We start from the raw sequence: 27,631 nt of genomic DNA on the forward strand, positions 1-27,631 counted from the left end.
GGGACGTGCTGGCCAATGGCGGGGCGGGAAGGCGGCACGTGACGCGAGGGGATTGGCGGGTTTGAATCGGCGGGAAAGGCGCGGAGGAAGCTTGTGACAAGAGGCGTTATTTGTTATTTAAGTTGACGTCATGTCATGTTGCTTTTATATCAAGTTGGCTTTGATTTTTTGTAAACATTGTGGAGTTTGTCGACAATACAATGAACCTAAAATTTAATCGGTGATGGGTGACAACGCTGAATATGAACTTAACCTTACTTTTTCGTATAATACATTTAACGCTTTTCAACAAATGTGTCAAATGTCATAAAACACGGGCGTTTTTCGCCAACTTAATGATTTTTTCAGCTGAACACCCGTTATCTGTCACTTGTGTCATTCTGTTTTGTCAATCTTGAAAGTTTCCGGTGTTTCATTTTTTTTTTAGCAACAATCTCGGGAATCCCTGGTGTTTTATTTTTATTAATATAATTTTTTTAATCAAAGGAATCTGAATAATTTCTGGTGTTTTTATTTTTAAGAACTTGGTAGAATCCTGGTGTTTTACTTATTAGTTTTTTTTATTCCAAAGATACTCAAGGAACCCAGGTGTTTTGTTTTTTATTAAGAGGTTGAAATAATGTGTTATTTTATTTTATTTTTCCTATTTTTTTTAAAAGAAGTCTATCTTGGGAATTTCTAGTGTTCTTTAAAACTTGACGGAATCTTGCTGCTCATGGTGTTCTATTTTTTTAAGAAATCGAACGAATTTTGAGCATTAGTTTTTTTTAAAGAAGTCCAAAGAATCTGAAGAATCCTAAGTGCTTTTTTTTTATGAAGTCAGAAATATCTCCAAGCTCACTGGTGGTTTATTTTTTTAAAGAAATCTGAAGAATCGTGGGATTCCGTGGTGTTTTATTTTTTTAAAGAAGTCCATCTTAAGATTGTGTTTTTTTAAGAAATTGACAGAATCTTGGGGTCTTGGTGTTTTATTTTTTTTAAGAGTCTAAAGAATTTTGTGATCCCTGGTATTTTTTTACTTGACAGAATCTTGGTCCTCATGGTGCTTTATTTTTTTAAGAAATAGAAGGAATTTTGGGATTGAGTGGTGTTTTTTTTAAAGAAGTCCAAAGAATCTCAAAAATTCCAGGTGTTTTGTCTTTTTAAAAGAAGGCGAAACAATCTCGGGCACTTCCGGTATTTAATTTTTCAAAAAAATTTAAAGGAGTTCCTCGGGTTCTACTTTTTTTTTAAAGAAGTCCAAAGAATCTCAGGAATCCAAAGTGCTTTTTTTTTAAAGAAGTCAGAAATATCTGGAAGCTCACTGGCAGTTTATAGTTTTAAAGAAATCTGAAGAATCTTGGGCTTCTGTGGTGTTTTATTTTTTAAAGAAGTCCATCTTAAGATTGTGTTTTTTTAAGAAAATGACAGAGTCTTGGGGTCTTGGTGTTTTATTTTTTTTAAGAGTCTAAAGAATCTTGGGATCTCTGCTATTTTTTTACTTGACAGAATCTTGGTGCTCTTGGTGTTTTATTTTTTTAAGAAATCGAAGGAATTTTGGGCATTAGTGAGTTTTTTTTTTTTTAAGAAGTCCAAAGAATCTCAAGAATTCCAGGTGTTTTGTTTTTTTTTAAAAGAAGGCAAAACAATTTCAGGCACTTCTAGTATTTAATTTTTCAAAAAAATTTAAAGGAGTTCCCTCGGGTTCTATTTTTTTTTAAACAAGTCCAAAGAATCTCAAGAATCCTAAGTGCTTTTTTTTAAAGAAGTCAGAAATATCTCCAAGCTCACTGGTGCTTTATTTTTTTGACGAAATCTGAAGAATCTTGAGATTATGTGGTGTTTTATTTTTTTAAAGAAGTCCAACGTAAGATTGTGTTTTTTTAAGAAATTGACAGAATCTTGGGGTCTTGGAGTTTTATTATTTTTAAGAGTCTAAAGAATCTTTTGATCCCTGGTATTTTTTTTACTTCACAATTTTGGTGCTCATGGTGTTATATTTTTTTAAGAAATAGAAGGAATTTTGGGCATTAGTGGGTTTTTTTTTTAAAGAAGTCCAAAGAATCTCAAGAATTCCAGGTGTTTTGTTTTTTTTAAAAGAAGGCAAAACAATCTCGGGCACTTCTGGTATTTAATTTTTCCAAAAATTTAAAGGAGTTCCCCGGGTTCTACTTTCTTTTTAAAGAAGTCCAAAGAATCTCAAGAATCCTAAGTGCTTTTTTTTTTAAAGAAGTCAGAAATATCTCCAAGCTCACTGATGGTTTATTTTTTTGAAGAAATCAGAAGAATCTTGTGATTCTGTGGTGTTTTGTTTTTTTAAAGAAGTCCAACTTAAGATTGTGTTTTTTTAAGAAATTGACAGAATCTTGGGGCTTTGGTGTTTTATTTTTTTATGAGTCTAAAGAATCTTGGGATCCCTGGTATTTTTTTACTTGACAGAATCTTGGTGCTCATGGTGTTTTATTTTTTTAAGAAATCGAAGGAATCTTGGTCATTAGTGGTGTTTTTTTTTTAAAGAAGCCGAAAGAATCTCAAGAATCTTAAGTGCTTTTTTTTAAAGAAGTCAGAAATATCTCCAAGCTCACTGGTGGTTTATTGTTTTGAAGAAATCTGAAGAATCGTGGGATTCTATGGTGTTTTATTTTTTTAAATAAGTCCATCTTAAGATTGTTTTTTTTAAGAAATTGACAGAATCTTGGGGTCTTGGTGTTTTATTTTTTTTAAGAGTCTAAAGAATTTTGTGATCCCTGGTATTTTTTTACTTGACAGAATCTTGGTCCTCATGGTGCTTTATTTTTTTAAGAAATAGAAGGAATTTTGGGATTGAGTGGTGTTTTTTTTAAAGAAGTCCAAAGAATCTCAAAAATTCCAGGTGTTTTGTCTTTTTAAAAGAAGGCGAAACAATCTCGGTCACTTCCGGTATTTAATTTTTCAAAAAATTTTAAAGGAGTTCCTCGGGTTCTACTTTTTTTTTAAGAAGTCCAAAGAATCTCAGGAATCCAAAGTGCTTTTTTTTTAAAGAAGTCAGAAATATCTGGAAGCTCACTGGCAGTTTATAGTTGTGAAGAAATCTGAAGAATCTTGGGCTTCTGTGGTGTTTTATTTTTTAAAGAAGTCCATCTTAAGATTGTGTTTTTTTAAGACAATGACAGAGTCTTGGGGTCTTGGTGTTTTATTTTTTTTAAGAGTCTAAAGAATCTTGGGATCTCTGCTATTTTTTTACTTGACAGAATCTTGGTGCTCTTGGTGTTTTATTTTTTTAAGAAATCGAAGGAATTTTGGGCATTAGTGAGTTTTTTTTTTTTAAAGAAGTCCAAAGAATCTCAAGAATTCCAGGTGTTTTGTTTTTTTTTAAAAGAAGGCAAAACAATTTCAGGCACTTCTAGTATTTAATTTTTCAAAAAAATTTAAAGGAGTTCCCTCGGGTTCTATTTTTTTTTAAACAAGTCCAAAGAATCTGAAGAATCCAAAGTGCTTTTTTTTAAAGAAGTCAGAAATATCTCCAAGCTCACTGGTGCTTTATTTTTTTGACGAAATCTGAAGAATCTTGGGATTATGTGGTGTTTTATTTTTTTAAAGAAGTCCAACGTAAGATTGTGTTTTTTTAAGAAATTGACAGAATCTTGGGGTCTTGGAGTTTTATTATTTTTAAGAGTCTAAAGAATCTTTTGATCCCTGGTATTTTTTTACTTCACAATTTTGGTGCTCATGGTGTTTTATTTTTTTAAGAAATAGAAGGAATTTTGGGCATTAGTGGGTTTCTTTTTTTAAAGAAGTCCAAAGAATCTCAAGAATCCTAAGTGCTTTTTTTTTAAAGAAGTCAGAAATATCTCCAAGCTCACTGGTGCTTTATTTTTTTGACGAAATCTGAAGAATCTTGAGATTATGTGGTGTTTTATTTTTTTAAAGAAGTCCAACGTAAGATTGTGTTTTTTTAAGAAATTGACAGGATCTTGGGGTCTTGGAGTTTTATTATTTTTAAGAGTCTAAAGAATCTTTTGATCCCTGGTATTTTTTTACTTCACAATTTTGGTGCTCATGGTGTTTTATTTTTTTAAGAAATAGAAGGAATTTTGGGCATTAGTGGTTTTTTTTTTTTTTAAAGAAGTCCAAAGAATCTCAAGAATTCCAGGTGTTTTGTTTTTTTTTAAAGAAGGCAAAACAATCTCGGGCACTTCTGGTATTTAATTTTTCCAAAAATTTAAAGGAGTTCCCCGGGTTTTACTTTCTTTTTAAAGAAGTCCAAAGAATCTCAAGAATCCTAAGTGCTTTTTTTTAAAGAAGTCAGAAATATCTCCAAGCTCACTGATGGTTTATTTTTTTGAAGAAATCAGAAGAATCTTGTGATTTTGTGGTGTTTTGTTTTTTTTTAAAGAAGTCCAACTTAAGATTGTGTTTTTTTAAGAAATTGACAGAATCTTGGTGTCTTGGTGTTTCATTTTTTTATGAGTCTAAAGAATCTTGGGATCCCTGGTATTTTTTTACTTGACAGAATCTTGGTGCTCATGGTGTTTTATTTTTTTAAGAAATCGAAGGAATCTTGGTCATTAGTGGTGTTTTTTTTTTAAAGAAGCCGAAAGAATCTCAAGAATCTTAAGTGCTTTTTTTTAAGGAAGTCAGAAATATCTCCAAGCTCACTGGTGGTTTATTTTTTTGAAGAAATCTAAAGTATCTTGGGATTCTGTGGTGTTTTATTTTTTTAAAGAAGTCCAACTTAAGATTCTGTTTTTTTAAGAAATTGACAGAATCTTGGGGTCTTGGTGTTTTATTTTTTTAAGAGTCTAAAGAATTTTGGGATCCCTGGTATTTTTTCACTTGAGAGAATCTTGGTGCTCATGGTGTTTTATTTTTTAAGAAATTGAAGGAATTTTGGGCATTAGTGGTGTTTTTTTTAACGAAGTCCAAAGAATCTCAAGAATTCCAGGTGTTTTGTTTTTTTAAAAGAAGGGAAAATAATCTCGGGCACTTCTGGTATTTAATTTTTGTTTAAATGAGTTCCCTCGGGTTCGACTTTTTTTTTTAAAGAAGTCCAAAGAATCTCAAGAATCTCAAGTGCTTTTTTTTTAAAGAAGTCAGAAATATTTCGAAGCTCACTGGTGGTTTATTTTTTTGAAGAAATCTGAAGAATCTTGGGATTCTGTGGTGTTTTATTTTTTTTTTAAATAAGTCCACCTTAAGATTGTGTTTCTTTAAGAATTTGGCAGAATCTTGAGGTCTTGGTGTTTTATTTTTTTTAAGAGTCTAAAGAACCTTGGGATTCCTGGTATTTTTGTACTTGACAGAATCTTGGGCCCTTGGTGTTTTATTACAGAATCTTGGGTCCTTGGTGTTTTATTTTTTTTTTAGAGGTCTGAAGAATCTTAGGATCCTTCGTGTATTTTTCAGCACTTGCAGAATCTTGGTGGACATGGTGTTTTTTTTTAGTTTTCAGGAAGTCTATAGAATCTCGAGGATTCCGAGTGTTTTATTTTTTAAAGACGTTTAAAGAATATTAGATGCACCTGTGTTTTATTTTTCAAAAATATTTTTAAGGTTTGATGTTCTTGGTGTTTAATTTTTCTTTAAAGAAGTCCAAAAAACCTCAAAATCTCGGATACTTCTGGGGTTTTATTTTTCAAAAAAGTTTAAAGAGTTGGACTTACTTCGTGTTTCATTCTTTTTGAAAGAAATCCGAAGAATCTCAAGAATCCTAAGTCTTTTGTTTTTTAAAAAATTCGAAACGATCACGGGACTTCTGGATTTTTTTTAAGAAGTCAAAAATATCTCGGAGCTCACGGGTGTTCTCTTTTTTTTTAGGAAGTGTAATGAATTTCGAGCATTTTGAGTGTTTTATTTTTTGAAAGAAGTCAAAACAATCTTGGGGCATCTGGTGTTTTATTTTTTTGAAGGAAGTCCTAAGATTCTTGCTGGCTGCTGTGAAGTCGAAATAATCTCGGCGATTCCTAGGTTTTATTTTGCAAAAACTTTGAACATTCTGGAGGCTCTCTAGTGTTTTATTTTTTACAGAAGTCCATTTCAAGAATCCCCGGTGTACTTTTTAAGAACTTGGTGGAATCTTGGGGCCTTGGTGTTTTTTTAAAGAGTCTAAAAAATCTTGGAATGCCTAGTGTTTTTCTAAGTACTTGGCAGAATCTTCGTGGTCATGGTGTTCTTTTTTTTTAGCAAGTCTTAAGAATCTCGGAGATTTTGAGTGTTTTATTTTTTTGAAGGAAGTCCTAAAATTCTTGCGGGCTGCTGTGAAGTGGAAAAAATCTAGACGATTCCTGGGTTTTATTTTTCAAAGACTTTTAAATATTCTGGAGTCAGTGCTGTTTTATTTTTTTAAAGAAGTCTTCAAGAACTTCCGGTGTTTTTTTTAAGAACTTCGCAGAATCTTGGGGCCTTGGTGTTTTATTATTTTTTATTAGAGTCTAAAAAATCGTGGGATACCTCTGGTCATAGTTGTCATGGTGTTCTCTTTTTTTTTAGGAATTTAACGAATGTCTGGGAGTTTGAGTGTTTTATTTTTTGAAAGAGGTCGAAATAATCTCAGGGACTCTAGTGTTTTATTTTTTTAAGGAAGTCCTAAGATTCTTGCGGATTGATGAGAAGTCGAAAGAATCTCTTAGATTCCTGGGTTTGATTGTTCACAAAATTCAAAAAAAATTAAATATTCTAGAATCCCTGGTCTTTTAGTTTTTTTTTTCTTAAAGAAGTCCATCTCAAGAATCTCCGGTTTTTTAAACTTGGTAGAATTTTGGGGCCTCGGTGTTTTATTTTCTAAGAGTCTAAGAGTCTAAAGAATCTTGGGATGCCTGGTGGTTTTTTAACTACTTGGTAAAATCTTGGTGGTCATCTTGTTTTTTTAAGGAAGACTAAAGAATCTTAGGGATGTTGGGTGTTTTATTTTTTGAAAGAGATCGAAACAATCTTGAGCCTCTGGTGTTTTATTTTTTGAAGGAAGTCCTGAGATTCTTGGGGGCTGCTGTGAAGTCGAAAGAATATTGGAGATTCCTAGGTTTTATTTTTCAAAGAATTTTAGTCTGGAGTCTCCGGTGTTTTATTTGTTTAAGAAGTCCAAAGCATCTCAAGAACCCCGGATGTTTGGTGTTTTATTACGATTTTGGAAATTTCTAATGTTTTATTTTTCAAAGAATTTTAAACATTCTGGAGTCTCTAGTGTTTTATTTTTTTAAGAAGTCCAAAGAATCTCAAGAATCCGGGATGTTTGGCGTTTTGTTATTATTTGTTTTAAATATAAAAAATCTTGAGGATCCATGGCGTTTTGTTTTTAAAGAAGTCAAAAGAATCTCGAGTATCTCTAGTGTTTTATTTTTTAAAGTAGCAGAATTTCAGTGGTCATGGTGTTTTTTTTAGGAAGTCTAAAAGTCTAAAGAATCTCGGGGATTTTGAATGTTTTATTTTTTCAAGAGAAGTCCTAATAGTCTTGGGGGTTACTGTTGCTTTTCCTTTTTGAAGAAATCGATGAATTCTCGGAGGTACCTGGATTTTATTTTTTAAAGAATTTTAAACATTCTGGAGTCCCTGGTGTCTTATTTTTTTTAAGAAGACCAAAGAATCTCAAGAATCCCAGGTGTTTTATTCTATTTTAAACTCTTAAGAATTTGGAGGGCCATATTATTTCGCTTTTTAATGAAATCAAAAGAAACTCGAGTGTCTCAGTTTTATTTTTTTAAAGCACTTGGCAGAATCTCTGTAGTCATGGTGTTTTTTTTAGCAAGTCTAAAATTGTAAAGAATCTCAGGGATTGTGAGTGTTTTATTTTTTCAAAGAGGTCGAAACAATTTTGAGACTTCTGGTGTTTTATTTTTTGAAGGAAGTCCAAAGAATCTCAAAAATCTCGGATGTTTGTTGTTTTATTATTATTTTTTTTTTACTCTTAAGAATCTTGGGGGTCCATGGTGTTTTATTTTTTGAAAATGGGCAAAATAATCTTGGGGGCCTCTGGTGTTTCATTTTTTTAAAGAAATCTAAAGCATCTTGGGGATTTCTGAGGTTTAATTATTTTAAGGAAGTCAATATCAATAATCCCTGGTGTTTTATGTTTTAAGTACTTATCAGAATCTCAGTGGTTATGGTGTTCTTTTTTAAGAAGTTTAAAAGTGTAAAGAATGGCGACCATTCTGAGTGTTTTATTTTTTCAAAGAGGTCGAAACAATCTTGGAGCCACTGGTGTTTTATTTTTTGAAGGAAGTCCTAATATTCTTGGTGGCTACTGTTGCTTTACTTTTTTGAAGAAATCATAAGACTGAGAGATACTTGGGTTTTATTTTTCAAAGAATTTTAAACATTCTGGAGTCCCTGGTGTTTTATTTTTTAAGAAGTCCAAAGAATCTCAAGAATCCCAGGTATTTGGTGTTTTATTCTTTTTTCAACTCTTAAGAATTTTGAGAGCCGATGGTATTTTGTTTTTTAATGAAATCAAAAGAAACTCGAGTGTCGCAAGTGTTTTATTTTTTGAAAGCGCTTGGCAGAATCTCTGTGGTCATGGTATTTTTTTAGGAAGTCTAAAAGTGTAAAGAATTTCAGGTCTTGGGAATTTCTGAGGTTTAATTATTTTAAAGAAGTCAATATCAATAATCCCTGGTGTTTTATGTTTTAAGTACTTATCAGAATCTCAGTGGTTATGGTGTTTTTTTTAGGAAGTCTAAAAGTCTAAAGAATCTCGGGGATTTTGAATGTTTTATTTTTTCAAGAGAAGTCCTAATAGTCTTGGGGGCTACTGTTGCCTTTCCTTTTTTTCCTTTTTGAAGAAGTCGATGAAATCTCGGAGGTACCTGGATTTTATTTTTTAAAGAATTTCAAACATTCTGAAGTCCTTGGTGTCTTATTTTTTTAAGAAGTCCAAAGAATCTCAAGAATCCCAGGTGTTTTATTCTATTTTAAACTCTTAAGAATTTGGAGTTTAAAATAGAATTTATTTTTTTTAATGAAATCAAAAGAAACTCGAGTGTCTCAGTTTTATTTTTTGAAAGCACTTGGCAGAATCTCTGTGGTCATGGTGTTTTTTTTAGGAAGTCTAAAATTGTAAAGAATCTCAAGGATTGTGAGTGTTTTGTTTCTTCAAAGAGGTCGAAACAATTTTGAGACCTCTGGTGTTTTATTTTTTGAAGGAAGTCCAAAGAATCTCAAAAATCTCGGATGTTTGTTGTTTTATTATTATTTTTTTTAACTCTTAAGAATCTTGGGGGTCCATGGTGTTTTATTTTTTGAAAATGGGCAAAATAATCTTGGGGGCCTCTGGTGTTTCATTTTTTTAAAGAAATCTAAAGGATCTTGGGGATTTCTGAGGTTTAATTATTTTAAGGAAGTCAATATCAATAATCCCTGGTGTTTTATGTTTTAAGTACTTATCAGAATCTCAGTGGTTATGGTGTTCTTTTTTAAGAAGTTTAAAAGTGTAAAGAATGGCGACCATTCTGAGTGTTTTATTTTTTCAAAGAGGTCGAAACAATCTTGGAGCCACTGGTGTTTTATTTTTTGAAGAAAGTCCTAATATTCTTGGTGGCTACTGTTGCTTTACTTTTTTGAAGAAATCAAAAGACTGAGAGATACTTGGGTTTTATTTTTCGAAGAATTTTAAACATTCTGGAGTCCCTGGTGTTTTATTTTTAAAGAAGTCCAAAGAATCTCAAGAATCCCAGGTATTTGGTGTTTTATTCTTTTTTCAACTCTTAAGAATTTTGAGAGCCGATGGTATTTTGTTTTTTAATGAAATCAAAAGAAACTCGAGTGTCGCAAGTGCTTTATTTTTTGAAAGCGCTTGGCAGAATCTCTGTGGTCATGGTAATTTTTTAGGAAGTCTAAAAGTGTAAAGAATTTCAGGTCTTGGGAATTTCTGAGGTTTAATTATTTTAAAGAAGTCAATATCAATAATTCCTGGTGTTTTATGTTTTAAGTACTTATCAGAATCTCAGTGGTTATGTTGATTTTTTTAGGAAGTCTAAAAGTCTAAAGAATCTCGGGGATTTTGAATATTTTATTTTTTCAAGAGAAGTCCTAATAGTCTTGGGGGCTACTGTTGCTTTTCCTTTTTGAAGAAGTCGATGAAATCTCGGAGGTACCTGGATTTTATTTTTTAAAGAATTTCAAACATTCTGAAGTCCTTGGTGTCTTATTTTTTTAAGAAGTCCAAAGAATCTCAAGAATCCCAGGTGTTTTATTCTATTTTAAACTCTTAAGAATTTGGAGTTTAAAATAGAATTTATTTCGCTTTTTAATGAAATCAAAAGAAACTCAAGTGTCTCAGTTTAATTTTTTGAAAGCACTTGGCAGAATCTCTGTGGTCATGGTGTTTTTTTAGGAAGTCTAAAATTGTAAAGAATCTCAGGGATTGTGAGTGTTTTATTTTTTCAAAGAGGTCGAAAAAATTTTGAGACTTCTGGTGTTTTATTTTTTGAAGGAAGTCCAAAAAATCTCAAAAATCCCGGATGTTTGGTGTTTTATTATTATTATTTTTAACTCTTAAGAATCTTGGGGGTCCATAATGTCATATTTTTTGAAAATGAACAAAACAATCTTGGAGGCCTCTGGTGTTTCATTTTTTTTTTATGAAATCTAAAGGATCTTGGGGATTTCTGAGATTTAATTATTTTAAGGAAGTCAATATCAAGAATCCCTGGTGTTTTATATTTTAAGTACTTATCAGAATCTCAGTGGTTATGGTGTTCTTTTTTAAGAAGTCTAAAAGTGTAAAGAATCTCGAGCATTCTGAGTGTTTTATTTTTTCAAAGAGGTCGAAACAATCTTTGGGCTTCTGGTGTTTTATTTTTGAAGGAAGTCTTAATATTCTTAGGGACTACTGTTTTACTTTTTTTGGAGAAGTCGAAAGAATCTGGAAGATTCTTGGATTTTATTTTTCAAAGAATATTTAACATTCTGAAGTTCCTGGTGTTTTATTTCTTTTAAAGAAGTCCAAAAAATCTCAAGAAGCCCAGGTATTTGGTGTTTTATTATTGTTATTTCTCTTACAAATCTTGGGGGTCCATAGTGTTTTATTTTTTGAAAGATATCGGAATAATCTCGGGGGCCTCTGGTGTTTTAAAGAATTTTAAAGAATCTTGGGGCCCCGTGTCCTAGTAACACACATTAATTTAGTGACTTTGAGCCTTCACGTTGGCATTTACGCATTCAAACATTATGCGATCACAAACAAAACAATTTTTCACGCAACCTGTCCCCAAAATTAACCAAACGAACCGCTTCGGCCAATTTACCACAATCCAAGACCAAACAACCGGAAAATTAGCATAAAACGCCGCCCAAACCAACTATTTTCCGCATGTACCCCACTTACACCGCGTCATGTTGGCACCCCTCCATTGACATTAATGACATAAATCACGTGACTCCTGTCACTTTGAATGTACTTAAAAACGTGTCCGATAAGATAAAAGTGCGACTAAAAATGGGCGACCCGAAGACAATTCTGGTAACCGGGGGCTCCGGCCTCGTGGGCAAAGCCATCCAGAAAGTAACACAAGACGAAAAACGCCCAGACGAAACCTGGATTTTCGTCGGCAGTAAAGACGCCAACTTATGGTATAGTCCCTTTACCAGCAAACCCCCTCTAAAAACAACATTGCAGCGACTTTCAAGCCACCAAACAGCTCTTCGAGAAACACAAACCCACCCATGTGATACACTTAGCTGCGATGGTAGGGGGGCTGTTTCACAACATGTCGCACAACCTGGACTTCTTGGTACCGTGGTTGTTTCTTTCGTGACACTCTCTAACCCCACTTTTCTTCAGAAAAACAACCTCGAAATGAACAGCAACGTCTTGCAAGTGAGTCACGAAGCGGGGGTGAAGAAGGTGGTGTCGTGTCTCTCGACGTGCATTTTTCCGGATAAGACGACCTACCCGATTGACGAAACCATGGTAAAGGACAGTCGTGACGAGAAGTTGTGCTTATTTTGTGTGTGTGTAGATACACAACGGCCCGCCTCATCCCTCCAATTTCGGTTATAGCTACGCCAAACGCATGATCGACGTCATGAATAGGGCATATCACGAGCAGCACGGGTGTTTGTTCACTTCAGTGGTGCCTTGTAACGTGTTCGGCCCCCACGACAACTACAACCTGGAGTCGAGTCACGTGATACCTGGCTTGATTCGGCGAATGCACGACGTGATGGAGTCAGGGGGCTCCACTTTCACGATCCTCGGAACGGGCAAACCGTTGCGACAATTTATCTACTCGCTAGATTTAGCGCGACTGTTTTTGTGGGTTTTGCGCGACTATGACGAAGTAGACCCAATTATTTTATCAGGTTTGTGTACAAGCGAAAAGTGAGGTTATGTTAACGCGTTTTTCAGTGGACGAGAGCGCGGAGGTCACGATTAAACAGCTAACGGAAGAGATAGCGAAGGCTTTCGGTTTCAAGGGGTCGTTCGAGTTCGATCTTCGAATGTCTGACGGTCAGCATAAAAAAACAGCGAGTAACGCCAAGTTGAGGAAATATCTGCCGGATTGGGAGTTCACGCCGTTCCCGGTGGCGATTAAAGAAAGCGTGGATTGGTACAAGAGTAATTCGTCGATCGCCCGAAACTAACCACCAATTTTTGTATTTTCTAATTATAATAAACGATTTTTGTTGTTTTTGTGTTGCTTTAGCCACTTCCGGCGCCATTTCGATTTTCGTTGTTACCATAATAACAAACGTCAAACGTCAAATGTGACGCAAAAATGGCTTCCCGTGATGAAATTTGAAAAAAATGCTTTAAAATGTATCATTATTTCGTGATTTTGTTAATTTTAAGTATTCTAAATAGTCTAGGATGTGAGTATTGTTGCGTGACGTTTCAACCCCCAAATCGGGTTTGTCGATTTTGAGGTTATGTAACGTCTGCAGCTTCTCTTTCAGGTAACGCTGGCGAGCTCACGTTGCAAATAATCAAATGTTCTGAAGATAACTTCGCCCCTGTTTCGGCTTCGGTCGTTGAAGAGAAAGCAGGGGCGAATTTTTCCCTACTCTGTGATTTAGTGTCTTCCGAAACCAACCGAAATTACTACGACTTTCAGCTGTCGTGGGTGAAGCAATCGAACGACATCAGGTAGGTCGGTGAAAGCACGACTGTGCAGCCCCCATTGAGTCTCCTGTCGCAGGTTCTGGCGCGAGCACCACCCCGACAAGAGCAATACGAGAATGTTTTCCATCTTGCAGCCGAGCGAGATGAACAAAGCCGTGCGCCGCTTTCACCCCCTCAAACCCGAAGACCGAGGCAAATATTTTTGCGTCAGTTTAAAGTATAACTTGCTCGAGGTTGTCGAGGTTATTGTGAGAGATGAGAAACCGCCCCTTGAAGAGAGGCCTATGATTCAAGAAACGTTTTTTTGTAGCGAGCAGATGTTTCAGTGCTCCAATGGAGTGTGTATTATTCACCATTATATTTGCGACGGGAAGGCCGACTGCAAGGACGGGTCTGACGAGAGTCTCGAGACTTGCCATGGGGACCCTTGCAAGGACAAGCTGCCTTGCGACGACGGCAGGTGCATCCCGATGAGTTGGTGCTGCGACCGGCACCACGACCCCAATTGCAACGTGACGAACAGGCCGAAGTGCTGCCAAGCCTTGTCAGATTGTACATAGTCACTCTAGTTTGTAACAAAATCTAAAAGTGTCTTTGTAGCTTACGAGGAGTTGGAGTACGGCTCGGCCTCCGTGACTCAGAGTCACAACGGGGCACGCTATCTCTTCATCACGATCTGTAAGTGACAATGCGTGAGATAAAACGTACTTTTAACGTTGTTGCAGGCACTCTGTGCATCCTCTTCGTCATCCTCCTCTTCCTCGTGCTGGCGTCGCGAGTCGTGCTGATGGCGCGCAAGACCGACTTAAGTCGGTCCGCCCCCACCACTCTCGTCAACGTTGGCTTAACCAATCAGAGCACGCGCCTGTCGTGCGACGGCTACACATATCGAAACACGAGATTAGCAGCTTCCAGTAACCATATCATTGACAATTGTGATGTCGCTGATCCTCTTTTGTTTACCGAGGAGGATCAGCCGCCTTCGTATCTTGACGTAATTCATGCTCAAAACGATCGCTTAAATTTAAATTTGAACGAGCCGCCTCCTCCGTACACAAGTAGAGAAGTATTAAATGATGATAGGAGCGGAACGGAACACTAGACATATCACATTCCGCTCCCGTTGTTGGTATGATTGATATTAAGTTTTGGTCTGTTTTAGAGGCACCTTTTGCTATGTTTTGTAACGTTGTTAGTGAAGACTGCTTACCCCCATCACGTATTGAAGTATTTTTCCGTAGTTTATTCTATCGCGTTTGTACTATATTATATTATTTAATCATGTATATAGGGTGACTACTTTTGTAGCAGGAGCGATACGATGCGACAATATTAGACTGTATTTTAACCAGTACAAACTGATTTATCAAAATTATATATTTTAGTAAATAAAAAAAATCGGAAAACTTGAGAGTTGTCATTTATTAGTCATTATAAAGGACGTTTTAAAAGCTATTTGAATATTTACAACGCACTCAAATACTTAATCTAGGGAAATTCGGGCGGGTGGTCACACTGATTCACTGATTTGTAACTAGGGTACACTCGCACACAAAAATCGCGCGATTTTGCTCCACCTGTACTCACTTATTCCCTCTTCATTTTCGTTCATTTTATTACGTTTATTACAAAACTTCTAGCTCTTTTCCACAAAGCAAAAGCACGCTAATTTTCGCTGTTCACTGGCCCGAAATTTGCGTGTTTGTTCTTTACACGTGGCCGATTTCTGTAATAATTTCGTTTGTAATTAGTGCACAACAACACAGGAGAAAAATTGTAGCCCTGGAGGAGCCCCAAAGGCATGAACACGGTTTTGCTTTATTCACGTTTTTGTATAAGTGGGGTTGGCAGGCTTGACGACGCTAGTGACGTCATTTTGAAAATTGTGAAAATGTCACACGGGCTGTTTTTCGCCGGAAAAAAGTTGTCTGGGTGTTTATTTGTGGTTGAAAATGGGTGAAAGTTGTGGTTTGGGCACTTTGAGTGGGTGTTTGATGAGTACTGAGTGTTTTTTGGCGATTTTGGGTGTTTTCGGTCACAGGCAGCAGGCTTCTGCGATGCTTGAAGTAAGTATTTACGTAAAATTCCAGGAAATGGTTATGTACTTTTGGTTGATGGTAGGAAAAATGGTACAAATTTGACTACCTACTGTTAAAATATGAAACGAAATATTGGATTCCACAACCACGATATACAGGATGTTCCACAATGGAGCGTACAGTGTGTCCCACATATCACGATTTTTTTTATCTGAAAGCTCATGACATCAGTTTAAATTTTATTTTTCTTCAAACCGGCCAATATTTTCGACAACTCGTACTAAAAATGGTTATATAGTGGGGGTTCTAGGTCATTCAGCCATTCTTATGGAAAATTATTTCTTCTTTTCTCCAGATATCCGGATTTTTTAAATTGAATGCCAACAGTGTGTACAGTGGCTCCAGAAAAAACGGGAACTGTCAAAGTTAGTGTGACAGATTACTGTGTGAATTTTTCTAGTTTAAACGGGACTATTTTGAAATAGGTTAAAACAATAATGACATTGCAAACATTTTATGTCAAAATAGTGACAAATATTTAACAGATTTGTCAAATTGACGAAGAAGAGCCAGATACATTTTACATTGCACAAAAATTCCTTTCCCGTTTTTCAAGCAATCGAAAATAAAGTTCACTATAAGGAAATTATGAATGAAAAAATTGTCAACATTTTTACTAGTACATATAACAAAATTATTGAGAAAAAGAAATCGAAAAATTGATCCCAAAAACCGAAAAATAGAGAAACTGAAATGTCGAAAAATCGAAAATTTAGAAGACCGATAAATAGAAACATGGAAAAGCTAAAATACTGAGAAATTGAGAAATTTGAAAAATCGAGAAACTGAAAAATCGAAAAATTGACGAGAAATGGAAAAGTCGAAAAATCAACAATTCGAAATAGCCCAAAAGCCCAAAGCAAAAAATCAAAAACTGATAAATTTTAAATTTGAAAAATCGAAACACAGGTCTAGAAAAATTGGAAAATTGAATAATCGAGTAATCCAAACTTAAAAAAATTGGAAAACGAAAAATTGACGAGAAATCGGAAAACTGGGAGTGCAGAAATGCAAAAAATTTTAAAATCGACAAAATTGGAATTGGTGAAAAATTGAAAAACTGAAGTATCCAAAAATTTTATAATCGAAAATTTGAAACATCGAAAAATACAAAAAAGCAAGTGTTTTTAGCATCGAATTGAAAAATCGAAAAATTGAGATTTCCTGAAGTCCCGAAATTTCAAAAAATCGAAAAATTGATTCGAAAAACCGAAAAATCGAGAAACTGAAATATTCTAAAACTGTAATTTCGAAAAATCGAAAATTTAGAAGACAGAAAAATAGAAACATCGGAAATATAAAATACTGAGAAATTGAAAAATCGGAAAGTGGAAAAGTCAAAAATTTGAAAAACCGAGAAACTGAAAAACCGAAAAATTGAGAAATTGGGAAATGAAGATATCAAAAAAATTGAGAAACGAAAAATTGGCGAGAAATCGAAAAGTTGAAAAATCAAGAAATCGAAACCTCAGTCTAAAAGCCCCAAGCGAAAAATTAAGAATTGGAAAAAATTTAAAATTCGAAAAATCGAAAAACTAAAAAATCGAAAAGCCGAAAAATCGGAACAGAGATCTCAAAAATTGGAAAACGAAAAATTGACGAGAAATCTAAAAATTGAGAAATGTAGAAATACAAAAAAAAGTTAAAATCTAAAAAATTGGAATTGGTGAAAAATCGAAAAACTGAAGTACCTATCCAAAAATTTCAAAATCGAAAAGTTGAAACATCGAAAAATAAAAAACGGACAGTTTTTAACATCGAAAAATTGATTCGAAAAACCAAAAAATCGTGAAACTGAGATATTCCAAAACTGAAATGTCCAAAAATAGGAACATCGAAAAGCTAAAATACTGAGAAATTGAAAAATCGGAAAGTCGAGAAATCAAGAATTTGAAAAATCGAGGAACTGAAAAATCGAAAAATTGAAAAACTTATAAATCGGGAAATGAAAATATAAAAAAAAAATTGAGAAACGGAAAATTGACAAGAATTCGAAAAGTGGGAAAATCAGCAAATCGGAATACAGTCCAAATGCCCAAAGCGAAAAATTAAAAATTGAAAAATTTGAAGTTTGAAAAATCGAAAAGCCGAAAAATTGAGACAGAGATCTCGAAAAATTGGAAAATGGAATAATCGAGAAATCAAAACTTGAACGCATTGAAAAACGAAAAATTGACGAAAAATTGAAAAATTAAGAAATGTGGAAATGTAAAAAAATTTATAATCGAAAAAATTGGAATTGCTAAAAAATCTAAAAACTGAAATACGCAAAAATGTTAAAATCGAAAAGTTGAAATATCGAAAAATTGAAAAATCAAAAAATTGATTCGAAAAACCGAAAAATCGAGAAACTGAAATGTCGAAAAATCAAAAATTTAGAAGATCGAAAGATAGAAACATCGGAAAGATAAAATACTGGGAAATTGAAAAATCGGAAAGTCAAAAAATCACGAATTTGAAAAACCGAGAAACTGAAAAATTGAAAAATTGGGAAACGAAAATGTCAAAAAAGAAGAGAAACGAAACATTGACTAGAAATCGAAAAGTCTAAAAATCAAGAAATCGAAACAGCCCAAAAGCTTAAAGTGAAAATTAAATATTGAACATCCGGAAAATCGAAACAGAGATCCCGAAAAATTTGGAAAACTGAATTGAGAAATCAAAACTTCAAAAAATTGAAAAACGAAAAATTGACAAAAAATCAAAAAATTGAGAAATGTAGAAACGCAAAAAATTTTAAAATTGAAAAAATTGGAATTGGTGCACAATCGAAAAACTAAAAATCAAAAAAATTTTAAAATCGAAAAGTTGAAACATCGAAAAATAAAAAACCAGCAGTTTTTAACATAGAAAAATTGAAATATCGAGAACTCAAACATCAAAAGAACTAAGAACAAATAATCTAAAATTTAAGAAATCGCATAATTGACAAATCCAGAAATCGAGAAGTTGAGAAATGTAAAATTTACACAACACAAGAGAAAAATTGTAGCCCCTGAAGGAACCCCAAAGACATGAACACGGTTTTGCTTTATTCACGTTTTTATACAAGTGGGGTTGGCAGGCGTGACGACGCTAGTGACGTCATTTTGAAAATTGTGAAAATGTCACACGGGCTGTTTTTCGCCGGAAAAAAGTTGTCTGGGTGTTTATTTGTGGTTGAAAATGGGTGAAAGTTGTGGTTTGGGCACTTTGAGTGGGTGTTTGATGAGTACTGAGTGTTTTTTGGCGATTTTGGGTGTTTTCGGTCAGAGGCTTCTGCGATGCTTGAAGTAAGTATTTACGTAAAATTCCAGGAAATGGTTAAGTACTTTTGGTTGATGGTAGGAAAAATGGTACAAATTTGACTACCTACTGTTATTATATGAAACGAAATATTTTGTATCCCACAACCATGATATACAGGATGTTCCACAATGGAGCGTACAGTGTGTCCCACATATCACGAAATTTCTTTATCTGAAAAAAGAGAAATACTTCGTACAGTTTTGCGGACTCTTCCACTTTATTTTGACACTTTTCGCAATTTGTTTGTTCGACCCTTCCAGAAAGCTGATGACGTCAGTCATTTTTGAATTCTTGCTATATTTTATATTATATTACTAATTAGAGTATCTTTTAAATTTTATTTTTCTTCAAGCTGGACAATATTTTTGACAACTCGTACTAATAATGGTTATATAGTGGGGGTTCTAGGCCATTCAGCCATCCTTATGGAAAATTATTTCTTCTTTTCCCCAGACATCCGCATTTTTTAAATTTTATGCCAAATACATGTTTGTGTTCTACAAGCTGTGAAACGTTGAGAAAAGTTGGAAGTTCATCAAGTGGAGTCTATTATTACATTTTTCTTGGCTTATTTTCAAGAATGAAATTCAAATATAAGGAAATCATATGAAAAATGAGAAAATTGTCCAAGTTTTTACTACTACAACAAAATTATTGGCAAAAAACTAAAAATCCAAAAAACCGAAAAATTGGAACAAGAAAAGCTCAAATATCCAGAAATCGAAAAGTTGAAAAACGCAAAATTGCCGAGAAATCGAAATATCGAAAAACTGAGAAATTGAGAAATCCAAAAAAATTTAAAATCGAAAAAAATGACTCAGTGAAGGCTCGAATAATTGAAATGCCAAAAATTTAAAAATTGATAAGTTGAAACATGGAAAAAAAGTTTTTTAGACGCGAAAAATTGAAAACCGAAACGTGGAAAAATCGAGAAATCGAAACATCAAAAAACAAAACTTCATCATTTATTGAATAATCTAAAATATAAGAAATCGAAAAAGTGAAAAATTGAGTAACTGAAAACTCGAAAAATTTAGAAATCGGGAACCCGAGAAATCTCAAAAAAATTGAAAAATTGAGAAATGAAAATGTCTAAAAAATTGAGAACCGAAAAATTGGCGAGAAATCGAAAAGTCGAAAAACCAAGAAATCGAAACCACAGTCTACAAGCCCTAAGCGAAAAATTAAAAATTGGAAAATTTAAAATTCGAAAAATCTGAAAACAAAAAATCGAAAAGCCGAAACATCGAGACAGATCAGGAAAAATTGGAAAACTGAATAATCGGGAAATCAAATTTCAAAAAATTGAAAAGCGAAAAATTGACGAGAAATCGAAAAATTGAGAAATGTACAAATACAAAAAAAATTAAAATGGAAAAAGCTGAAATATCCAAAAATTTTAAAATCGGGGAGTTGAAACATCGAAAAATAAAAAACCAACAGTTTTTAACATCGAAAAATTAATTCGAAAAACCAAAAAATCGAGAAACTGAGTATTCCAAAACTGAAATGTCCAAAAATCGAAAATTTAGAAGACCGAAAAATAGAAATATCGAGAAATCGCGAAATCGAAAAATTGAAAAATTGAAAAATTGGGAAATGAAAATGTCAAAAAAATTGAGAAACGAAATATTGGCGAGTAATCAAAAAGTCGAAAAATCAAGAAATCGAAACCTCAGTCTAAAGTCCTAAGCGAAAAATTAAAAACTGAAAAAAATTAAAAATTAGAAAAATCGAAATCAAAACAGAGATCTCGAAAAATTGGAAAATTGAATAATCGAGAAATCAAAAGTTCGAAAAACTGAAAAACGAAAAATTGAGGAAGAATCGAAAAATTGAGGAATGGAGAAATACAAAAAATTTTAGAATCGAAAAAATTGGAATTGGCGAAAGCTCGAAAAACTGAAATATCCAAAAATTTCAAAATCGAAAAGTTGAAAACATCGAAAAATAAAAAACAAACAGTTTTTGACATCGAAAAATTGATTCGAAAAACCAAAAAATCGAGAAACTGAGATATTCCAAAACTGAAATGTCCAAGAATCGAAAATTTAGAAGACCGAAAAATAGAAACATGGAAAAGCTAAAATACTGAGAAATTGAGAAATTTAAAAAATCGAGAAACTGAAAAATCGAAAAATTGAAAAACTTAAAAATCGGGAAATGGAAATATCAAAAAAAAAATTGAGAAACGGAAAATTGACAAGAATTCGAAAAGTGGGAAAATCAGCAAATCGGAATACAGCCCAAATGCCCAAAGCGAAAAATTAAAAATTGAAAAATTTGAAGTTTGAAAAATCGAAAAGCCGAAAAATTTAAACAGAGTTCTCGAAAAATTGGAAAATGGAATATTCGAGAAATCAAAACTTGAACGCATTGAAAAACGAAAAATTGACGAGAAATCGAAAAATTCGAATTGCAAAAAAATCTAAAAACTGAAATACGCAAAAATTTTAAAATCGAAAAGTTGAAATATCGAAAAATAAAGAAAACAGCAGTTTTTAACATCGAAAAACTGAAAAATTGAAAAAGTGAAAATTCGGGAAGTAGAGAAATCTAAAAAAAATTGAAAAATCGAAAAATTGATTCGAAAAACCGAAAAATCGAGAAACTGAAATGTCGAGAAATCAAAAATTTAGAAGACCGAAAAATAGATACATCGGAAAGATAAAATTCTGAGAAATTGAAAATGAAAAATCGGAAAGTCGAAAAATCAAAAATTTGAAAAATCGGAAAGTCTTATAATCAACAAATCGAAACAGCCCTAAAGCGAAAAATTCAAAATTGAAAAATTTAAAATTTGAAAAATCGAAACGCCGAAAAATCTAAACAGAGATCTCGAAAAATTGACGAAAATTGGAGTGGGTGAAAAGCGAAAAATTCAAGTATCCAAAAATTTTAAAATCGAAAAGTTGAAACATCGAAAAATAAAAAAAACAGCGGTTTTTTAAGATCGAAAAACCAAAAAATCGCGAAATTAAAATATATATTCTAAAACTGAAATGTCGGAAAGTCGAAAATTTAGGACTGGAAAATAGAAAAATCAAAAAACTAAAATACTGAGAAACCGAGAAATCGAAAAACTGAGATATCTAGAAATGGAAAAAAATTTAAAATCGAAAAAATTGAATCAGTGAAAATGCAATAAACAGAAATATCCAAAAATTTCAAAATCGAAAAATAGAAAAATGGAAAAACCAAAATATCGAGAAATCGAAAAGTCGAAAAATAGAAAATTTGGAAGACCGAGAAATCGAAAAATTGAAAAATTGAGAAATGAGGACCCCAAAAAAATTGAAAAATTGAAAATTGAGAAACTGAAACGTCGAAAAATCAGGTAAACGAAACAGCCTAAAATGAAAAGCGAAAAATTAAAAACTGAAAAATCTTAAATTTGAAAAATTGAAAAACTAAGGAATCGAAAAGCCGAAAACATTGAGAAATCTACAAATTGAAAAATTGAATAGTCAAAAAAAAATCAAAACTTAAAAAAATTGAAAAAGGAAAAATTGACGAGAAATGCAAAAATTTTAAAATCCAAAAAATTCGATCAGTGAAAAATCGATAAGATATCCAAAAATTTTAAAATCGCAAAATTTAAATTTCGAAAAATTGAAGAATCGAAAATCCAGAAAAAATCGAGAAATCGAAAATTCGAAAAATCGAAAAATTTAAAAACTGAGACATCGAAAAATCAAAAAATCGAAAAATTGAAAAACTGAAAAATGGATAAACTGAAATATCCAAAAATTTTAAAATCGAAAAGTTGAAACATAGATAAATTAAGAAAATCAACAGTTTTTTAAGATCGAAAAACTGAAAAATCGAAACCCGAAAAATCGAATTTCGAGTAAACCAGACATCAAAAAACTGAAGATCGAATTATTTAAAATGTAAAATTTAAGAAAACGAAAAATTGAAAAATTGAATAACTGAAAAAATTGAGAAATCGAGGAATTGAGAAATATAAAATTTAAAAAATCGAGAAATAAAATTCTCGAAAAATAAAAAAATCGGGAAATTCCAAAATTGAAATATTGAAAAGTTGAGGAATCCGAAATTTGAAAAATCGAGAAATCGAAAGTCAAAAAATTTGAAAAATCCAAAATTCGATAGGTCGAAACATCGAAAATTTGCGAAATTGAAAAATTTTAAAATCAAAAAGCTGCAAAATCGAAAAGTCGGAAATTTAAAAAGCTGAAAATTTGAACAGACTAAAATTTAGACAAGAGAAAAATTGAAACATCAAAAAGCTAAAATGTCGAAAAATCAAAAATTAGAAAAACCAGGAAATCGAAAATTTGTAAAACTGAGAAATCAAGAAATCAAGACATCAAAAAATTGAAAAACGAAAAATTGACAAAAAATTGAGAAATCGAGGAATCCAAAAAAATTTAAAATCGAAATTTTCGACGTTTTAAGATTCAAAAATCCAAAGATCGAAACATTAAACTTCAAAAATCCAAAGGTCCAGTAATAAAAAATTTAAAAATCCAAAAATTAACTAAAAAATCGAGAAATTGAGAAGTCGGAAAGTCAAAAAATTTTAAAAATTGAAAAACTAAGAATTGGACGAGAAATCAAAAAGTCGAAAAATTGAGAAATCGAAACAGCGCAAAATTAAAAACTGAAAAACTAAAATCAGAAAAATTTAGAATTTGAAAAATCGAGAAATCTAGAAATGCAAAAAAATTTAAAATCGAAAGAATTTAATCGGTGAAAAATCGAAGAACTGAAATATTCAAACATTTTAAAATCGAAAAGTTGAAATACCGAAAAACGAAAAACCGACAGGTTTTTGAGAGAAATCGAAAAACATTGACAAATTTAAAACGAATAATTGAAACATTGAAAAAATCGTAAAACTGAAGAACTGAATAACTGAAAAATCGAGAAATGGAGAAGTCGAGATGTCTGAAAATGGATCTGAAATTTTGAAATAACCCAAAATTGAAAAATCAAAAATTGTTAAAACGAGAAATCGGAAAAACATAAAATCTAAAAGTTAAAACGAACAACTGAAAAATCGGAAAGCTGAGAGTTGAATAACTGAAAACTCGAGAGGTGGAGAATTCGAGAAATCCAAAATTCGAGAAGTCGGGAAATCGAAAAATCAAAAATCGAGAAGCCGAAAAATTGAGAACTCGCAAAAAATTTAATCGAATAATGGAAGAATCTCAAGATGTAAAAAACGAAACGTTGAGAAAATGAAAAATCTTAAAACTGAAATACGGAAAAATTCAAGAATCAAATTTGTAAATTATAAATTTTGAACGCCGTACTTTATAAACCATGGAGACCTAGATTATCATATTGAAAAATAATCGGATTGTTTGACAGGATGGTGCACCCCCGCACCATAATAAAACAAGCGAATTTTACTCATTGTTCAAGCTGCATACAATTGAATAAATAAAAAATAATTTTTAAATTGTCTGCATATTTAAAAGCTCCAACAATAAACCGCCTCCAGCAAAATCGCATCCCAATTATTCTATTATTAGCCCCGTCCAAATCCAACAATCAATCCCGTGAACCTATAAAACCTATTTTTAAATTTATAGCGCAAATAACACATGTAATTATGAACGCATACACACTCCGTTACAACCCACAAAGCAGTTATTCCCCCACAATAATAACCTATTTATGCAAAAACGAGCCCAATTACCTTTATTTAATGTGCACATATGTATTGACAACAAGCGAAACCAAACAGCTTTTATATTTCGAAAATTAATTAAACTCAGTCTTTCCCTCTGACGCAAAAATCAACACGGAAACCGGCTCGCTTTTCCGGAAGAATGTTTACGTACCCATTAGCGCACATGTGTTTTAAGCCAGTTTTATTTCTATAATCGAATTAACGACTCCGTAAGCTCGCAAAGCCGCTTTATCGCGGCGCTAATTCGACGAAACCGCCGAAGCAGTTTCTGTGTCTAGGTGTAGAATTATCGATGATTTTTGGTGTGACGTCACGACGTTCGCGGCGGGGGGAGTATTGGTTTGGCGCTGCAGAGGGCTAATTTACGTTTCGGGACGATTGTGACCGCCTACGAGCACGATTTTAATTGTATTATTTTATAATATTGCGTTCGTTGATAATAAAGGCTGCGAGGATTAATTATCCGGGTAATTCGGTAGCCTGAAACAATGTCCGGCAATTTAAAACGAACTGGAAACCGGCTTTGTATTGTCGGAACGATTTCATTTGAAAATGTATTTCACGCAGACGATGAGGAGAACCCCCGGAAAGTCCCGGAAAGATTCTTTTTTAGACCATTGTTTACCCTCCATTATCAGTACACGTGTGCTGAGCCAGTTTTATTACCTTGATTGAATTAACGACTTTGTAAACGTTTTACTGCTCCGCTAATCCGATGAAACACAGATAAACGAAATTATTTTTGTGAAACTACATTGTGAATTTGACGCTCTTTTGGTTATTTATTGATGTTAACGCTATCCCGGTGACGTCCAGGGGAGCTATTTTTGCTCGTTTGTTACAGTTTTTAAAAAATAATTAGTCGCTTTTTTGTTATCCGGTCGATACACACTTTGTAATTTAAATTTTAAATTCGATGCAAAGGTATCGATATCTCATTTAATATCTCATTTAGTGCTGACCTCGTGCAGAGGAAATGAAATTTTCCTCGCTGGAAAATTTAACTTTGATAGGTTGAAAATGATTTTTAGATGATCTGTTAAAGTTCTAGCACAAAAGAAAGCAAACGAGGTGGAGGGAAGTTTTAAATGCACTGGAGGTTTAATAATTTATTGTATTGTTGCTTTAATGAGCGATCGATTTTTGCAAGGCTGGAAGAATGGACAAAAAGCTTGATTAAATACAGTGAAATTGTTTTTAGAATGAAAAAAAAAATGGCAGGTTGGTAAGGAAAAATTGCTTTGTTGGTTTTTAATTCAGTAAGTTTTGATTGATTATGAATTTTTTATTTTTATTTCAGGATGAAGGACACCAACAATACAATGACGTTTCCAATTTTTTTCAGTTAATGTTATATAAATTTTTTGGAAAATATCAAAGTTGCATTTTGATTTTTTCGATTTTCCACCTTTTCGATTTTTTAATTTTTCGGAGTCTCAGTTGTTCGATAGTTCAGTTTTTTGATTTTTGAATTTTTTGATTTCTCATTTTTTTCCTTTTTGATTTTTCAACTTTTTGATTCAGTTTTGGGATTTTCCAATTTCTCGATTTTTCAATAATATGTAATATTTTGATTCTTCAATTCTTGGATTTTTTGAGTTTTCGATTTTTCAACATTTAGATTGTTTAAACTGTCGATTTTGCGATATTTCAAATTCTCGATTTCTCGACATTTCGGTCGTTCGATTTTTAATTTTCTTTCACTTTTTGATTTTTCGATTTTTCGGTTTCTTGATTTTTCAGGTTTTCTATTTCTCTATTTTCAACATTTCAATTTTGGATTTTTTGCATTTTAAGTTCTTTGATATCTCGATTTTTCAATTCGGTGCTTCAACTTTCAGTTGTACATTTTTTGATTTTTCAGTTTTTCGATTTTTCATTGTCTCGATTTTCAGGATTTTTTTTGATTTCTTGATTTTCCGACATTTCGGTTTTCCATTTTTTTAAATTTTAAATTCTTCGATCTTTCAATTTTTCATTTTTCGATTTTAGGCTGTGTCGATTTCTCGATTTTTCAATTTTTCGATTTTTCAATTTCTGGGTTTTTTCGATTTTTCGGGGTTTCGAATATACGATTTTTCAATTTTTCGGTTTCCCAAATTTTAAACATTTCAATTCTGAGATTTTGCAATTTTTCAATTTTTCTGTTCAATTTTTTGATTTCTCAATTTTTCGTTTTTTTAATATTACATTTTTCGATTTAGTACTTTTCAAATTTTCGATTTCAATTTTTTTCATGTTCCAATTTATTGATTTTTGAAGTCTTCGGTTTTTTGATTTTTAAAATTTTAGGTTTTTAGCCGTTTTTACTTTTCAATTTTTCGATTTCTGGATTTTTTTATTTTTCAACACGATTAACTGAAGAATTGAATTTTTCCACTTTCCGATTTTTTAGATTGCACGATTTTTAGAATTGTTTTGATGTTTTGGTTTTTCGCTTAATGTCCCGATTTTTCACTCATTCCAATTTTTTGACATCAGTTTAGGGATTTTTCAATTTCTCGATTTTTCTAGATTTCGATTCTTCAGTTTTTCGATTTCTGGATCCTTTAGCTTTTCGATTTTTTAATGCTTCGATTTCTCGATTTTTCAAGATTCAAGTTTCCCGATTTTTCGAATTTTCAAATTCTCGACATTACGGTTTCTCAATTTTTAAAATTTTTTGACTTTACGCTTTTCCGATTTCTTGTTTACTCAGGTTTTGGAGTTCTCAATTTTTCAACATTTCGTTTTTGGATTTTTATGATTTCTCAATTTTTCAAATTTGTAGACATCTCGATTTTTTGTTTTTTCAATTCTTAAATTTTTCAGTTTGTCTTTTAAGTTTAAGATTTTTCATTTTTCGTTTCTCTTTGATGTGTAGTTTACCTGGTTTTCGATTTTTTGTTTTTCAATTTTTGATTTTTCGATTTGTGGCAAATTTTTCCAAGCTTTTGATTTGTTTGTGTCTAGATTTTTCAATTTTTCTACTTTTTGGCTTTCTCTGTTTTTGACATCAGTTTTGGGATTTCTCAATTTCTCGATTTTTCAATATTTCGATTCTTCAATTTTTCGACTTTTTAAATTTTCAGTTTTTCAATTTCTGGATCTTTTAGCTTTTCGATTTTTTAATTTTTCGCTTTTTTAATTTTTCGAAGCTTCAGTTGTTCGATATTTCGGTTTTTTGATTTTTGGATTTTTTGATATTTTAGTTTTGGGATTTTTGAATTTTTCGACTCTTCAATTCTATTGCTCAATATTTTAAATTTTCGATTTTTCAATTTCTCTATTTTTCAATTGTTCAACTTTTCCATTGCTCATCAATTTCGATTTTGTAATTTTTCAGTTTTTCGATTTAAAAATTTTTTGATTTTTGGATTTTTCTCTCTCGATTTTTCACTTTTTCGATTTCCCTGTTCTTTGACATCAGTTTTGGGATTTTTCAACTTCTCGATTTTTCTATATTTCGATTCGTCAATTTTTCGGTTTTTTAAATTTTCAATTTTTCGTTTTTTTAATGCTTCGATTTTTCGAATTTACAATTTCTGGACATTTCATTTTTTCGATTTTTAAATTTTTTTGACTTTT

General features: G+C 32.3%; 2 protein-coding genes across 3 annotated transcripts; both read left to right on the forward strand.

Moving 5' to 3' along the window:
- Nucleotides 1-11,245: 11,245 nt before the first annotated feature.
- Nucleotides 11,246-12,581, forward strand: Gmer (GDP-4-keto-6-deoxy-D-mannose 3,5-epimerase/4-reductase). Its single transcript, XM_064071111.1, has 5 exons — nucleotides 11,246-11,520; nucleotides 11,567-11,681; nucleotides 11,732-11,860; nucleotides 11,910-12,252; nucleotides 12,299-12,581. Exons 1-5 carry the CDS (start codon nucleotides 11,261-11,263, stop codon nucleotides 12,532-12,534), a joined length of 1,083 nt encoding a protein of 360 aa, XP_063927181.1. The 5' UTR covers nucleotides 11,246-11,260; the 3' UTR covers nucleotides 12,535-12,581.
- A 59-nt stretch (nucleotides 12,582-12,640) lies between these two features.
- On the forward strand, nucleotides 12,641-14,418 carry LOC135140521 (uncharacterized). Of its 2 annotated transcripts, none has more exons than XM_064071109.1 (5): nucleotides 12,641-12,762; nucleotides 12,835-13,036; nucleotides 13,089-13,564; nucleotides 13,613-13,690; nucleotides 13,738-14,418. In XM_064071109.1, exons 1-5 carry the CDS (start codon nucleotides 12,708-12,710, stop codon nucleotides 14,112-14,114), a joined length of 1,188 nt encoding a protein of 395 aa, XP_063927179.1. In that variant the 5' UTR covers nucleotides 12,641-12,707; the 3' UTR covers nucleotides 14,115-14,418. The 2 variants fall into 2 exon arrangements, with proteins under 2 accessions (XP_063927179.1, XP_063927180.1); XM_064071110.1 differs by having other exon boundaries at nucleotides 12,847-13,036.
- The last annotated feature ends 13,213 nt before the right edge of the window (nucleotides 14,419-27,631 follow it).

The sequence above is a fragment of the Zophobas morio genome, unplaced genomic scaffold, assembly GCF_036711695.1.
Source record: "Zophobas morio isolate AGI-343-1 ecotype UQ-CSIRO unplaced genomic scaffold, CSIRO_AGI_Zmor_V1 ptg000040l, whole genome shotgun sequence".
Classification (NCBI taxonomy): domain Eukaryota; kingdom Metazoa; phylum Arthropoda; class Insecta; order Coleoptera; family Tenebrionidae; genus Zophobas; species Zophobas morio.

Coding starts and splice junctions, on each gene's coding strand:
- Gmer (XM_064071111.1), top strand. CDS start 11,261: ATGTACCCCACTTACACCGCGTCATGTTGGCACCCCTCCATTGACATT. Junction 11,521..11,566: donor AGTAAAGACGCCAACTTATG/GTATAGTCCCTT, acceptor ACAACATTGCAG/CGACTTTCAAGCCACCAAAC. Junction 12,253..12,298: donor AGACCCAATTATTTTATCAG/GTTTGTGTACAA, acceptor CGCGTTTTTCAG/TGGACGAGAGCGCGGAGGTC.
- LOC135140521 (XM_064071109.1), top strand. CDS start 12,708: ATGTATCATTATTTCGTGATTTTGTTAATTTTAAGTATTCTAAATAGT. Junction 13,037..13,088: donor AAGCAATCGAACGACATCAG/GTAGGTCGGTGA, acceptor CTCCTGTCGCAG/GTTCTGGCGCGAGCACCACC. Junction 13,691..13,737: donor CTATCTCTTCATCACGATCT/GTAAGTGACAAT, acceptor ACGTTGTTGCAG/GCACTCTGTGCATCCTCTTC.